Source organism: Python bivittatus, unplaced genomic scaffold (genome assembly GCF_059951505.1).
Source record: "Python bivittatus isolate LINGU-HERP-01145 unplaced genomic scaffold, Pbiv_v1 ctg000650_np1212, whole genome shotgun sequence".
Taxonomy (NCBI): domain Eukaryota; kingdom Metazoa; phylum Chordata; class Lepidosauria; order Squamata; family Pythonidae; genus Python; species Python bivittatus.
This window is the reverse complement of record NW_028277093.1, coordinates 562,485-576,785: the sequence shown is the minus strand read 5'-3', so window position 1 is coordinate 576,785 and position 14,301 is coordinate 562,485. Positions and strand designations below refer to the sequence as shown.

At 46.3% G+C, this 14,301-nt stretch overlaps 1 protein-coding gene across 3 annotated transcripts; it reads left to right on the top strand.

Moving 5' to 3' along the window:
* Nucleotides 1-4,226: 4,226 nt before the first annotated feature.
* On the top strand, nt 4,227-13,854 carry LOC107326725 (zinc finger protein 263-like). Of its 3 annotated transcripts, none has more exons than XM_088151439.1 (6): nt 4,227-5,575; nt 6,668-6,797; nt 7,656-7,738; nt 9,437-9,563; nt 12,966-13,054; nt 13,717-13,854. In XM_088151439.1, exons 1-6 carry the CDS (start codon nt 5,141-5,143, stop codon nt 13,717-13,719), a joined length of 867 nt encoding a protein of 288 aa, XP_088007565.1. In that variant the 5' UTR covers nt 4,227-5,140; the 3' UTR covers nt 13,720-13,854. The 3 variants fall into 3 exon arrangements, with proteins under 3 accessions (XP_088007565.1, XP_088007564.1, XP_088007563.1); XM_088151438.1 differs by having other exon boundaries at nt 13,714-13,824; XM_088151437.1 differs by lacking the exon at nt 13,717-13,854 and having other exon boundaries at nt 12,966-13,704.
* Nucleotides 13,855-14,301: the final 447 nt, after the last annotated feature.

Below are 14,301 nucleotides of genomic sequence, written 5' to 3'. Positions count from 1 at the left end.
TTCCTTCCTTCCTTCCTTCCTTCCTTCCTTCCTTCCTTCCTTCCTTCCTTCCTTCCTTCCTTCCTTCCTTCCTTCCTTCCTTCCTTCCTTCCTTCCTTCCTTCCCACACATTTCTTCCTTACATTCAGCTTCCTTCTTTCTCCTGAGATTCCCAACTTCACTTCCAAGTGACCAAGTGGCAGAAGTACCCTTTAAACCCTCCCCCCGCAAAGGTTTCTTCAGCTCAGCATCTCTAAGCAGGCGCCCCCAGCATCTCCCACTTTGGATCTGCAAAGCCAGAGATTGCAATTTAGACATGTAAAATCACACTGTAGTTTGCAGCCATTCCATGAGAGGCTCATTCCCACAACCCCCAGGTCCCCAGGCCCTTTGCTTTCCAGAGCTCAGGAAGAAATCCCATTTGGCCTGGAGAAGCTCCCGGATCGGTCTCCCCAGCTTTTGCACTAAGAATGCCTCCACCTCCCGGCACTGGGCTTGACAGCAAGAGAAGCTGGAACCTGCAGGAGCCTCTGTCAGTGTGTGCCTTCTCTCTCCCCACATCCTCCCTAGAGAACTGAGAGGGACTCCCTCTTCCCTGGTTGTGGCCAAGGTGGGGAGGGGGGTTGTGGGAAGGCAGCCAATCTGGCACTCTCTTGCCCCCCTCCCTCCCCATGGGTGGGTCGGATTCGGACCTTCCAAGCCCCGAATTAGACCTGGATCTGGAGCCTCCAAGGTTTGTTGCGTTCAAAGAAGAAGGAGAAGGAAAGGGAAAGAGGGAAATTGAGAGTTTTTCATACCTAAATCCACAAATGCAACAAAAAATATAAGAAAAAGATTCATTTTGGGGGAAAAAAATTTTTTGCACATCAGAAGCTTCAGTTTTTGTTATGAATCTCAAATTAGAGGCTTTTAAGGTCAGGCAAGAGTTGAGCTTCTATCCCTTGTTGGGGAAGCCTCTGAATTTGGAAAGGAGACCAAGATGCCCCCCCATAATTCCCCGTTGCTCAATCAGGGTTTGGAGGGGAGGGGGAATCACAGGGGGGAACTGATGAAGGATATTGGAGTGGAGTCTGAGTTGGTCCCCCCAGATTGGCACTTAGGGAAGGAGACTGGAGACCCTGATTTGGAGGCAGAGAGGATGGCCTTGAAGGACATTGAAGATATGTTACCAAGGCAACGTTCAGAGAAGGAAGTGCCCTCAAGATCATCTGCAAAGTCATGAGTTTGTCTTATCAGGCATCTCAGCGGTTCCCACAACTATCTTAAACATTCATCCTTCATGGATTCTTTCTTCTGGGCCTTCTAGACAACCCCAAATCTGCTTAATTCTCATATCATCCAGAATAAAATTTAACCAACTCAATAATGGACAGTAAAGACTGCAAAAAAGGAAAGTGGACAGAAGTTTTTGTCCCTGCCTCCAAATAAAACTTTGAAAGGGGACTTAAAACACAGAACAAATTTAAGACTAAGATGGACCTTGGCCTGAACCAACCAACCTGCTCTTATGTTCTCGGCCCTGTTGTGTCTCTCATGTCCATCCTTCTCCCTTCCCTCCAGCCAAGCCCACCGTCACATCTCCCCCAGCAAGATGGACCCTGGTTCCCCCAACACCATCCTTCTTTGCACTGCGACTGGCTTTTACCCCTTGGTGATTGACATCCAGTGGCTGAAGAACAGGCAGCCAGAGAAGGAGGGTGTCACATTCAGGGAGGAGCTCCAGAATGGGGACTGGACATGCCAGCTCCAGATGATGCTGGAGATCCAGCCCAAGCACAGGGATGTCTATGCTTGCAAGGTGGGGCATGCCAGCCTGGAGGCCCCCATCACTGTCCAATGGGGTAAGTCCCTCCCTTCCTTCCTGGTCTGGGGTCACAATCCTGCACTGAGAAGGGGGCACCAGTGGAAAGACCCTCCCTTGTGTAGAGCCAGAATGGGCCCACCTGGAGGAAGCTGGCCCTGATCCTCCTGCTCCTTCTCCTTCCCTAGAGCCACGTTCCTTCAACTCTGCCAAGAGCAAACTCTGGATGGGAACCATGGGGGCTGTGCTGGGGGTTGTGTTCCTGGTTGCGGGGCTCTTTTTCTACCTGAAGAACAAGTAAGTCCATGGGGGGCTGGATAAGAAGTTATGGGGAGGGAATCATCTAGCAGAGGCATCTCACCAAGATGGCAAAGTGGGTGCACTTGGGGCCCCGAATATCATGGCTGATGCTCCCACTGGGAAATTTGCTTGGGAACTTTTGTTCTTCGAGGGGCTAGAAGGGAATATATTATGGGCTATCGATGGGGAGTGGGACCCCCTAAGTGCTCCACCCATTCACGGTTCTGATTGCATCTTTTTCTCCTTTTAGCAACTCCCATCCAGCAACCTGCAGGTGAGTTTCTTCTGTTCCCCCTCCATTAATTAGGAGGTTTTTCTAATTCTCTTTTCTGGAGCCCCCAAATTTTTTTCTAAGATTTTTGGCAGCTTTTCCTTAAAGGGGATCCCAAAATGCGGTGCAATAAAACACAAAAACACCACACAACACTAAAACCTCACCCAGTATGTCTCTCTTTTTTTCTTTTTAGCAACTCCCATCCAATAACCTGCAGGCGAGTTCTTTCTATTCCCCCGCCATTAATGGGTTTTTCTAATTCTTTCTTTTCCCAAAAAATATCTCTTAAGTAATTGCAGTAGCCTTGAAAGAGCCCTGCAAAGCCTCCTTGCTATGGGTGAGGCTCCATTATTTTCTTCAGCAAAAGCTTCCAAGATTTTCTGGATTCTCCAAATATTTTTCCAAGATTTTTGGCAGCTTATCCTTACAGGAACCTCAAAATGTAATACAATAACACACAAAAGCAGCACACAAAACTAAAACTTCACCCAGGATATTTCCCCATTTTGTGAAATTGCAAAAGAAAAGGAAAGAAGAGCCAGTTTGGTCTTGTGGTGAAGGCACCAGGCTAGAAAGCAGGAGACGGTGAGTTCTAGTCCTGCCTTAGGCATAAAAGCTGGCTGGGTGACTTTGGGCCAATTGCTCTTTCTTACCCAACTCACCTCACAAGGTTGTTGTTGTGGAGAAAATAGGAAAAGGAAGGAGTATTAGGTATGTTTGCCACCTTGCGTTATTTATAAAAAAATAATAAAGGCAGGATAAAATGTCAAAAAAAAAGGAGTGAGGCCATTCAGGTCATTGGGGGAAGGAGAGGGAGCACCCCAAGTTTGTGGGCTGCCCTTCCTGACCCCCCCCCCCCCGTTAGACATTTCATACAAGCTCTGGCAAAGTGACCCCAGGCTCCCTCCTTTCCTGCCCCCACCATCCGAGCACCATCTTCTCGGTTAAGATTGTCTGCAGGGAGGGAGGCCTCCTCTCTTGATTAACCTCCAATTAAATCAGTCAGCCCAAATTAGGAATAATTCCATCTTGGCAACGTCACCCTGGAGCCTCCCTTTTCAGCCCCTCTGCTGAACTCGAACCCCGTTCAAGTCCCGGGAGCTGAGATGGGGGAGGAATCCCTGGCCCTTCGCAGCCTTCACCACCCCAATCTCTTCAGCTCAGCACAGACCCCCCATTCATAGCAATGGCTGCAACCCACCCACCTGACAGCCACTTAACCTCAAATCCCTCTCACGTTCAGCTCAGGCCGCTGGATCCAGACAGATCCCAGACACTCTGCCTCTACCAGCCAGGCTGGGATCCCCCATTCCTGAGAAGTGATCTCAGGAATCAACTGCTGTCTGCCCAGCAGAGCCCCAACCTCCATTTCCCTTCTTTGACATGCTCTGAATTAAAATCTGGTGGCAACATCTGGAGGACACTGGGGCAAAATGCACGCCTGGGGGATCCACGTGGACAGCGGACCCAGGTCCCGTTCTCAGATGCAACAGCACAGGAAGTCGAAGCCTTCAACGAAGCCTTCAGTGAAGAACGGCGGAAGGGGAGTCGGGGAGAGTTTGCTCCTGATGCCAAACTGTTGGGCTGAATGATGTGGTTGGCATCCTTTGCGGTCGGCCGTCTGCAGTTTACACATTTGCACAATGACACGGCGAGGCATGTGATTTCTGGGTAGCTTCTACTCGATGCCCCTTGGCAGAGGCCGATCTCCCCTGCGGGTCCTGCCCTGAGCAGGGGTGCGCCCGGATGACCTCTGAAGTCCCCCGCACCCTCCCCTTCAGAGGCCCGCGTGGTGCCCGCTGGTTCCGCTAAGGGGCGCGCTCCTCGCCGCCGAGCGCCACTGCGCATGCTCCGCCCCGTCCGCCTGACTCAGGAGGGCCGACCGTGAGTTGCGCCCTGGGAATCTTTGGGGGGCGGGCAGGAGGGGTCCCCCGACCCAGAGCCTCCCCGGCGGGGGGAACGACTCCCTTCCACCCGTGGGCAGAGCCTCCCCAGCCGGTTTTTGCAGAGGGAGGGGGAGAGCGCGGCTCCCCTCCAAATATCCCCGGAGCCGGTGGCGAGAGGGGGGCCCCGGATTCCCCGAGAGGGTCTGCTGGACTCCGAATCCCGAGGCTTGGGGGCAGGGGGAGACCCCCCCATTCCTGCTCCTGGCCTGCGCATGCAAGAGGTCCAGCACTGGGGCAGGGAAGGAGTTGCGGGGGGAGAGTAGGAAGCCTAAAGGAACAATGCGCTTGAATTGTGCATAAACGCTTCCCAGAAACAAGAATCTGGGAAAGGGGATTTCCTGCCTGGCGCTCCTCCACCCTCTGCAAAGGGTCCCATTTCAAGGTCTTTTTTGGGGAGGGGGTTGAAAGGTCCAATTCTGTGCCTCAAATGTATTTGATGGCAGCGCTGGAAGGACCCCCAAGAGCTTTTCTGCTGCCAGTGGAGCTGAGCTGCACCTCTGCAGAAGACCCTCCCCAAAATGAGGGCAGGGGGGCCAGAGATTATAGGAGGAAGGGAGGGACAGCCGTTGCACTGAGCCTGAAACATTGCTTGATTTTGCCCCCCCATCAAACTGTTACTTTGCCCCGATTTTAATTAAAGAGTCACAGTTACTAAGTGAGAACAGTCTGTGTAATTGCTGAAGTTTGCTTTCCTTTCCACCTCAGATGCCAAAGCTGGAGGTCACTTGAGAGCTGGATGGCTTGAAAAACTTCTCCCGCCCTCTCTGTGCAGTTCATGCAGATCCTAGGACTGAAAAGACCTTTGGAGGCCCAGGAGATCCGCAGGGCCCTTCTGGATCTATGTTAGAGAACGGACCGAACATGGACGCAAACCAGCCAGCGTGCGAGGGAGTGGGAAAGGGCCGTGCTGCTGCTCAGCCCGGGAACTGTGGGGAGGTCTGGGCAGGAACCGGGCAGAGGGTCCTGGAGGAGGAAGCCCTCAGCTCTGAGATCCAGCACTGGCGCTTCAGGAACAGTCCCTTTCAGGAGGCCGAGGGGCCGCGAGAGCTTTGCAGCCGCCTTCACCGCCTTTGCTGGGGGTGGCTGCAGCCAGAGAAACACACCAAGGCCCAGATGTTAGACCAGGTGATCTTGGAGCAGTTTCTGGCTGTCCTGCCCACGGAGATGCAGTGCTGGGTGCGGGAGTGCCGGGCGGAGACCAGCTCCCAGGCGGTGGCCCTGGCCGAAGGGTTCCTCCTGAGCCAGGCAGAGGAGAAACAGCAGGAAGGGTACCAGGTGAGAGATGCTCATCTTGGGAAATATGAAGGGATCTTAATGTGATTGAATTTTTTTTATAATAACTTTATTAAAATTTAAAAACAGAAAGATAAAGACTAACAAGAACGAATAATCAAGGAAAAGAATAGAAGAAAAGAAAGAATAAAGAGAAAGAAAGAGAATAGAAGTGCAGAAAAATAAAAAGGAAGAAAAAAGCTGAGATACAAAAAAAGAATTATCTCACATTTCTTTTACAGCAGATATAAATAAAACATACATTAAACTCTTACTCTAGGATTACACATTAACATTCATTTTTCTATAATCTATTAATTTTACTAATCATCAAATCCATTTATCATAATTTCATTTTTTTCTGTTTCCCTCAAAAGTTCAAAAGGGGCTTCCAATTAGCATCGAATTTTTCAAAAATTTAATTACTTTAAATCTCCAGATCTTCCCAAAGTTTATAGTCCCCCCCCCCCAAAAATGAGATACCAAGAGAAATACTTACGGCCGTTAAAAAGAAGTCTCTCTTAAACTGAAGAATAATTATAATCCAAAAGTGCTATAGAAATGGGGATCGGCCGGTTCCAGTGTCCTTATACAGGCTGCAGCTCAGCCATGAACAGCAATGTAATTCTCGTTTCCCAGCCACTCCACTCACAAGCTGCTTGCAAAAACTTCAGTTTTTGCGATTTACTCACAAGGAATGGCCATCTAGAGATCAAATAGCTTGATTGCAAGCTTCCTCCTTTGTCCAGAGAAAGAAAGCGCCCTGCAATGTCTGCAAAGCACTGAAACAGCTGAGGTGCTGTGTCCGCTGTCCAAAGACAATGAAACCGCCATGCCCGCCACCAGAAGCGTAATTGAGTTCTTAAATATCTCCCTAACAGAGTTTCTAGAATTAATAATACAACAAGATGTTTAGAGAAGATCATTAGAGAAATTGTTCCTGTGTTTTTTCAGAGGACATATTTGGAGCAATTGTTCCATCATCCTCTTCCCACTGATGGACCTAGAGGGCTTGGAAAGTTTTGGCCAAAAAATGAAAATCCAGTTCCTCTTCTGTTCTGTTCTCTTAATTCCTCTTCTTTTCCTATATTTCAGGTTCTGAGGCCCTTCCTGGAGGTGAGCACTAATTGTCCTGAGGGAAGGGTGGATCCTGCAAATCCCTCTCAGGAGTTGTGTCTCAGAGGGATCTTGAAGGAAGAAAGTCAACATCAGGATACCTCACTAGGTAAGGGAAGATCCTTCTACAGGGTTGGAGGTTTTCCAGAGAGATTCCACTTATTCTTAATTCTCTGTATCTTCTCGTGTCTAGTCGTTGGACTTACTAGAAGGTGACCAAAAAGAAAGACTTAACTCTCCCTCTTCAAACTAGAAGGCTTAAGTCCCACAAAGGAAGTCCCTCCCTTCAGTCCATGCACTACCTTCAGATGGTTCCCTGTTTTCATGACCTCTTCTGGGGAACACCTTGGGTTGCATTCTGACTCCTTCATCCCCCATCCTTCTTTTTGTTCTCAGAGATGGGTAGGGGAACCACCTATCTTTGTCCTTTCTTGATAGATAATTTCTAGTAAATTTGTATACATATCTCTGCTGGACCATCTCCAATACCATCTCTCCTTGCAGGCATATTCCTGGGGTGACAGAATTTCAACATTTGCTCAATCCACATGGAATGTAATTGTTTCAGGCTGTGGGGGGTCGGGGAAGTATCTACCATGGTTGAATGAATGCTTTGGTTGCTAAGAGTATACTTCCTTGTGTCGTTCCTGCCCAAAGGGCTAGGAGAAAGGTCCAGTTCGGGTTTGTTCCCCGTGCTCTTTTTCACATTTTCTGGGCTGCTTACCCAGCCTGGCTGCTGCCTCCAACTGATATGATCAGTTAATGAGTGGTATGGCTGTGGTCTTCTCTTCTCCTTTTATTCTTGGCTCCCAAGATAAAGCCTGTGGAAGGCTACTGAAGGCAGAGGGTAGGACTGGCGGATGGAGGTTTCCTCCTCAGGACAAGAAGAAGTCTTAAGTCTTGCCTTCAAGCTAGAAAAGATGGAATTAATCTCTTTCTTGCTTCCACCCATCTCCTTCCTTCCCAGGGAACAAAATGGAGTCACCGTTGTTCATAGGATCATCTCCTTATACTGGTGGAGCTGAAAGAGCAGCTGGACCTCCAGCTCAGGTAGGAAAGAAAAGATCAGGGGCTAATATGGGGGAGCAGTTAGAGACCTCCAATTTTATTTGGGATCTCAGCATATGATACTGCTGTTCCTGAGCTACTCAGGACATGGAAATTAGGAATCAAGTTAGTGATCTGTCACACTCGGCTTACCTCTCAAAACACTTTTGGAAATATATTCATTTCTTTTGTGGTTACATACTTTGTGGACTCAAAAAATGACACCCGGCAGTTCACAATATAAAACTTAAAAATGAATAAAACAATATAAAACATAAGAACCAATAAAACAGAACTAACAGGCAAAACAATGATCTCCTCTGAAACAGTACTGTCTTTGATCATTTTTGGAAGGCCAGTAATTAGACTCCCAACCTAATTTGTAGAACTATAGTGGGATAAAAGATCTACACTGAGAGTTATTGCTTCTTTTCAAAATGTTCAGAGCTTTCTCTTCTGGGCTGTAAGGAGGTTTACAATAAAGGGTAAAGACCAAAGACACCCCTGACTCCAGCTTGGCTTTCAAGAACTGCAACCATGCTGGTTTGGGGCTGCATTACAGAAGTGGTTTCGTATATACTCTTCCTAGCTTTTTCAACTGTTTTGTCTAGGAAAGAGATAAAGGGGTTAGTGGTCCCTCATCACCTGACTCAACCTCAACCTGCTACCTGGAAGATTACTTGAGGGCACCTGGAGGTGCCACCTTCTGAGGCCCAATTAACAGTAACTAATAATATGAAATCTTTCAGGAGACAGGAATACAATTAATACACAGCTTTGTTACCTCCGAGATCATCATCTTCAGGGAGAACCTGCCGTCTTACACAGCCTAGATGGAGAGGATGCTGTGTGAAACCACCCCTTGAGAGATCAGGGGATGGGACCCAGGGATAATATTCCCAGTGGCAGCCCCCTCACCGGGGAACAGTTTGCTTCTACCCTTTATCCTTGAGGAAATGGAATAAAACACAGGAGAAGCAGAAATTGGTTTGCGTTGTCATCTGCATCTTGATGGCATCCCCACAGATTGCTGGATGAGACTTCCCAGCATTTTCATGAACGTGCCGGCTGTGAACAAGACTGGTCCTTCAGAGGATCCCAAGGCCATTTGGCTACCATGTCAGACAGAAACCACCAGTACCTCTTTCTGCAGACATGAAGGTTTGGAACCACTGAGAGGGCTCCAAAAGTATACTACGGCTGAATGACACTGAAGGTCCTACAGAATCAGTCAAAGTAATAACATGTGTCCTAATTGCTTGTCAGCCATAGGCTGTGAACTCTGCTCGTTTTATCACATAATATGTTGAGTCCAGCTGGGGAAATGACCAATTAAGCATTATAACTGTGCTTTTAGGATTTGCAGATTAAAGGAGATCTTGCAAATTCTTCTCGAGTCTGCTAACAGGGATTCTTCCTCATTTAGAATAAGGACGAATAGGCTGAAGAATAGCTTCTATCTTAGAGCTGTAACTATACTGAATTCTATCATATAGTGCAGTATTAATGCAGCATCAGGGGTTGTGCAATATGGAATGTGAAGGTTGTGTTATATGTGTTTTATGTGTGTTATGTGTTTTATGTGTTCTATGGTTTTTATATTTTTAAAGCTGCACTGGGGTGGCATTTAATTTCGTTGTACAAGTAGTACAATGACAATAAAGATTTCTGTTCTGTTCTGTTCTATCCTGTTCTATTTAGGGCCCTGTGTCCTTTGAGGAGGTGGCCATTCATTTCACCAGTGAAGAGTGGTCGCTGCTGGATTCCAGCCAAAAGGCCCTGCACCGAGAAGTCATGTTGGAGACGTCTGGGAATGTGGCCTCCTTAGGTAAGGGTTCCTCTGGAGGAAAATTAAGTCAGAGTGGGAAGTAACTATATGGTTTTCCGTTATTTACAGCTTAGGGGATCTGTGCAGGTCTTGCTAAAATGATTTTTCTCTTTCCCTCTTACATTAATTCCAGTCCATGTCTGCAGTCTTCTAAGTACCACAGTTTCATTTAGAAGAAAGAGATCAGTCTGGTGACCAGTCAGTCTGGAAAGGGTTGACAGGCAGTCTTGGGATCTTCTTTGGGGCCTGTGTCAATACTGCAGAGCTACTGAGAAGATAAATAGGGAGGGGATGTTCTTGCATATGTCAGTTGTCCTGATCGACACCATATTTTCTCTTACAATGATGTTGCAGTGACATCCGTGTTGTGGCACTGGATGCAACTTAGGTGCATCACACGTGACACAAATGCTTGCTTGCTTGCTTATTTATTTATCAATCAAATTTGTCACCACCCATCTCATTAAAAAGCAACTCTGGGCAGTTTACAGAGAAGATAAAATTAATTAAACATACAATATAAAAGTAGTTGTTGTTGTTTAGTCGTTAAGTCGTGTCCGACTCTTCGTGACCCCATGAACCATATTGCGCCAGGCCTTCCGGTCCTTCGCTGCCTCCCTGAGTTTGCTCAGTTTCATGCTCATTGCTTCGGTGATGCTATCTAACCATCTCATCCTCTGCCGTCCTCTTCTCCTTTTGCCTTCAATCTTTCCCAGCATCAGGTTCTTCTCCAAAGAGATCTCTCTTCACATTAGGTGACCAAAGTATCTGAGCTTGAGCTTCATTATTGATCCTTCCAATGAGCAATCAGGGTTGATTTCCTTTAAGATTGACTGGTTTGACCTTCTAGCAGTCCAGGGAACTCTCAAGAGTCTTCTCCAGCACCATAGTTCAAAGGCATCAATTCTTCGGCGCTCTGCCTTCTTTATGGTCCAGCTCTCACAGCCATACATTACTACTGGAAAAACCATAGCTTTGACTATGCGGATCTTTGTCGGCAAGGTGACGTCTCTGCTTTTTAATATGCTACCTAGGCTTGCCATGGCCTTCCTCCCAAGGAGCAAGCGTCTTTTAATTTCACGGCTGCAGTCTCCGTCTGCGGTGATCTTGAAGCCCAAATAAATGAAGTCTGTTACTGCTTCCATTTCTACCCCTTCTATTTGCCAGGAATTGATGGGTCCAGATGCAATGATCTTAGTTTTTTTAATGTTGAGTTTCAAGCCAGCTTTTGCACTCTCCTCTTTCACCCTCATCAAGAGGCTCTTTAGTTCTTCTTCACTTTCTGCCATTAGGGTGGTATCGTCTGCATATCTGAGGTTGTTGATGATTCTCCCTGCAATCTTAATTCTGGCTTGTGATTCTTCCAGCCTGGCATTTCTCATGATGTACTCTGCATATAGGTTAAATAAGCAGAGTGACAGTATACAGCCTTGTCGTACACCTTTCCCTATTTTGAACCAATCGGTTGTTCCATGACCGGTTCTAACTGTTGCTTCTTGGCCCGCATACAGATTTCTCAGGAGACAGGTAAGGTGGTCTGGTACTCCCATCTCTTTAAGAATTTGCCACAGTTTGTTGTGATCCACACAATCAAAGGCTTTTGCATAGTCAATGAAGCAGAAGTAGATATTTTTCTGGAACTCTCATGCTTTCTCCATGATCCAGTGAATGTTGGCGATTTGATCTCTAGTTCCTCTGCCTCTTCGAAACCCAGCTTGTACATCCGGTAGTTCTCGGTTCATGTATTGCTGAAGCCTAGCTTGTAGGATTTTGAGCATAACCTTGCTAGCATGTGAAATGAGTGCGATTGTGCGATAGTTTGAGCATTCTTTGGCATTGCCCTTCTTTGGAATTGGAACATAAACTGACCTTTTCCAATCCCGTGGCCACTGTTGCGTTTTCCAAACTTGCTGGCATATTGAGTGCAGCACTTTAACACCATCGTCTTTTAGTATTTTAAATAACTCAGCTGGAATACTGTCATCTCCACTAGCTTTGTTGTTAGCAATGCTTCCTAAGGCCCACTTGACTTCACTCTCTAGGATGTCTGGCTCAAGGTCAGTGATCACACCAGCGTGGACATCAGGGACATTAAGATCTTTCTTGTATAGTTCTTCTGTGTATTCTTGCCACCTCTTCTTAATCTCTTCTGCTTCTGTTAGGTCCCTGCCTTTTTGTCCTTTATCATGCCCATCTTTGCACTAAACGTTCCTTTCATATCTCCAATTTTCTTGAAGAGATCTCTAGTCTTCCCCATTCTATTGTTTTCCTCGATTTCTTTGCATTGTTCATTTAAGAAAGCCTTCTTATCTCTCCTTGCTATTCTCTGGAAATCTGCATTCAGTTGCTTATATCTTTCCCTTTCACCCTTGCTTTTCGCATTCCTTCTTTCCACAGCTATTTGTAAAGCCTCATCAGACAGCCATTTTGCTTTCTTGCATTTCTTTTTCTTTGGGATGGTTTTAGTTGCTGCCTCCTGTACAATGTTACGGACCTCCGTCCATAGTTCTTCAGGCACTCTGTCTACCAAATCTAATCCTCTAAATCTATTCATCACCTTCACTGTGTACTCACAAGGAACATGATCTAAGTCATACCTGAGTGGTCTAGTGGTTTTCCCTACATTCTTCAATTTAAGCCTAAATTTTGCAGTAAGAAGCTCATGATCTGAGCCACAGTCAGCTCCTGGTCTTGTTTTTGCTGTCTGTATAGAGCTTCTCCATCTTTGGCTGCAAAGTATATAATCAATCTGGTTTTGGTACTGACCATCTGGTGATGTCCATGTGTAGAGTCGTCTCTTGTGTTGTTGGAAAAGAGTGTTTGCTATGACTAGCTTGTTCTCTTGACAGGACTCTATTAGCCTTTGCCCTGCTTCATTCTGTACTCCAAGGCCAAATTTGCCTGTTATTCCGGTTACTCCTTGACTTCCCACTTTAGCATTCCAATCCCCTATGATGAAAAGGACATCTTTTTTTGGTGCTAGTTCTAGAAGATGTTGTAGGTCTTCATAGAAGCGGTCAACTTCAGCTTCTTCGGCATCAGTGGTTGGGGCATAGACTTGGATGACTGTGATATTGACTGGTTTGCCTTGGATACGCACTGAGATCATTCTGTCGTTTTTGAGGTTGTACCCCATTACTGCCTTTCTGACTCTCTCATTGACTATGAGTGCAACTCCATTTCTTCTAAGGGTTTCTTGCCCACTGTAGTAGATATAATGGTCACCCAAATTAAATTCACCCATTCCCGTCCATTTCAGTTCGCTGATTCCCAAGATGTCGATGTTCAGTCTTGTCATCTCATGTTTGACCACATCCAGCTTGCCTTGGTTCATAGATCTTACATTCCAGGTACCTATACGATATTGTTCTTTACAGCATTGGACCTTCTTTTCGCTTCCAGATACATCCACAGCTGAACGTCCTTTTGGCTTTGGCCCAGCCGCTTCACTCTTTCTGGAGCTACTTGGAAATGCCCTCCGCTCTTCCCCAGTAGGATATTGGACACCTTCCGACCTGAGGGGCTCATCTTCCGGCGTCATATCTTTTAGCCTTTTGACATTGTCCATGGGGTTTTCTTGGCAAGGACACTGGAGTGGGTTGCCATTTCCTTCTCCAGTGGACCACATTTTGTCAGAACTCTCTGTCATGACCTGTCCGTCTTGGGTGGCCCTGCACGGTATAGCTCATGGCTTCACTGAGTTATGCAAGCCCCTTCGCCATGACAAGGCAGTGATCCATGAAGGGAACAATATAAAAGTAGTCCTAAATAAATAGTATGCCATCTCATTATGTCAAGACCTGGGCTGCAGGGCATTGCACTGGCTGTTGTTATTTTTATTTCTTTTACGTTAACCGCCCAGAATGACACAAGATGAGCAGCCATGCAAATCATTTAAATTAGTAAATAACATTCATAGATGCAGGCTAGGGACTGGCGTGGGTTCAGCAAACTATGTTGGTAGTGTTTGCTCCACTAGAAAAGTTTATTTTATTCCTTTATGTATTCAATTTATATAGCTGCCCATCTCAAACCAGTGACTCTGAGCATTGAAAGAGGTGCTGCAAATCGTGAGAATTAAATCCCTGGTAATATCCTGAATTTCTGACTTTCTAATTGGGTTTTCTAATTTCTTTTTTCCCCCGTGAAGCAGTAGATGAGCAGGAGAATGAACATTACCAAGAGCCAAGTGTGATGCCCTCAGAAGTAATCAAGATTGAAATACAAGAAGAGACATCTGAAAATAAGTGGGAAAGGAGGAGATATGAGAAAAAACAGTACTACAATTGGAAAGAAAAATCCACTCTTGAATGTGTGGAAATGGATCGCTTCCTGGCCCAACATTATTGCAAAGAAAGCAGTATAGAAAAGTGTCAAGGAAGTGGGGAAATATTCCAAGCAAAATCCAATTTCAGTAACCAGTGCAAAATTGGAAAGAACTTCAGCAATAACAGTAGCCTAAATCCCCATAAAATTATCCATACAAGGGAGAAGCCTTTTAAATGTGTGGACTGTGGAAAGAGCTTTAGATGTAGTAGTAATCTTAACTATCATAAAAGGATGCATACAGGGGAGAAACCCTATAAATGCATGGACTGTGGAAAAAGCTTCAGTTCGAACAGTTCCCTTACTTATCATGAAAGGATCCATACAGGAGAGAAACCGTATGAATGCCTGGAATGCGGAAAGAGCTTCATCCAAAGCAGTGACCTTACTTCCCATAAAAGGATGCATACAG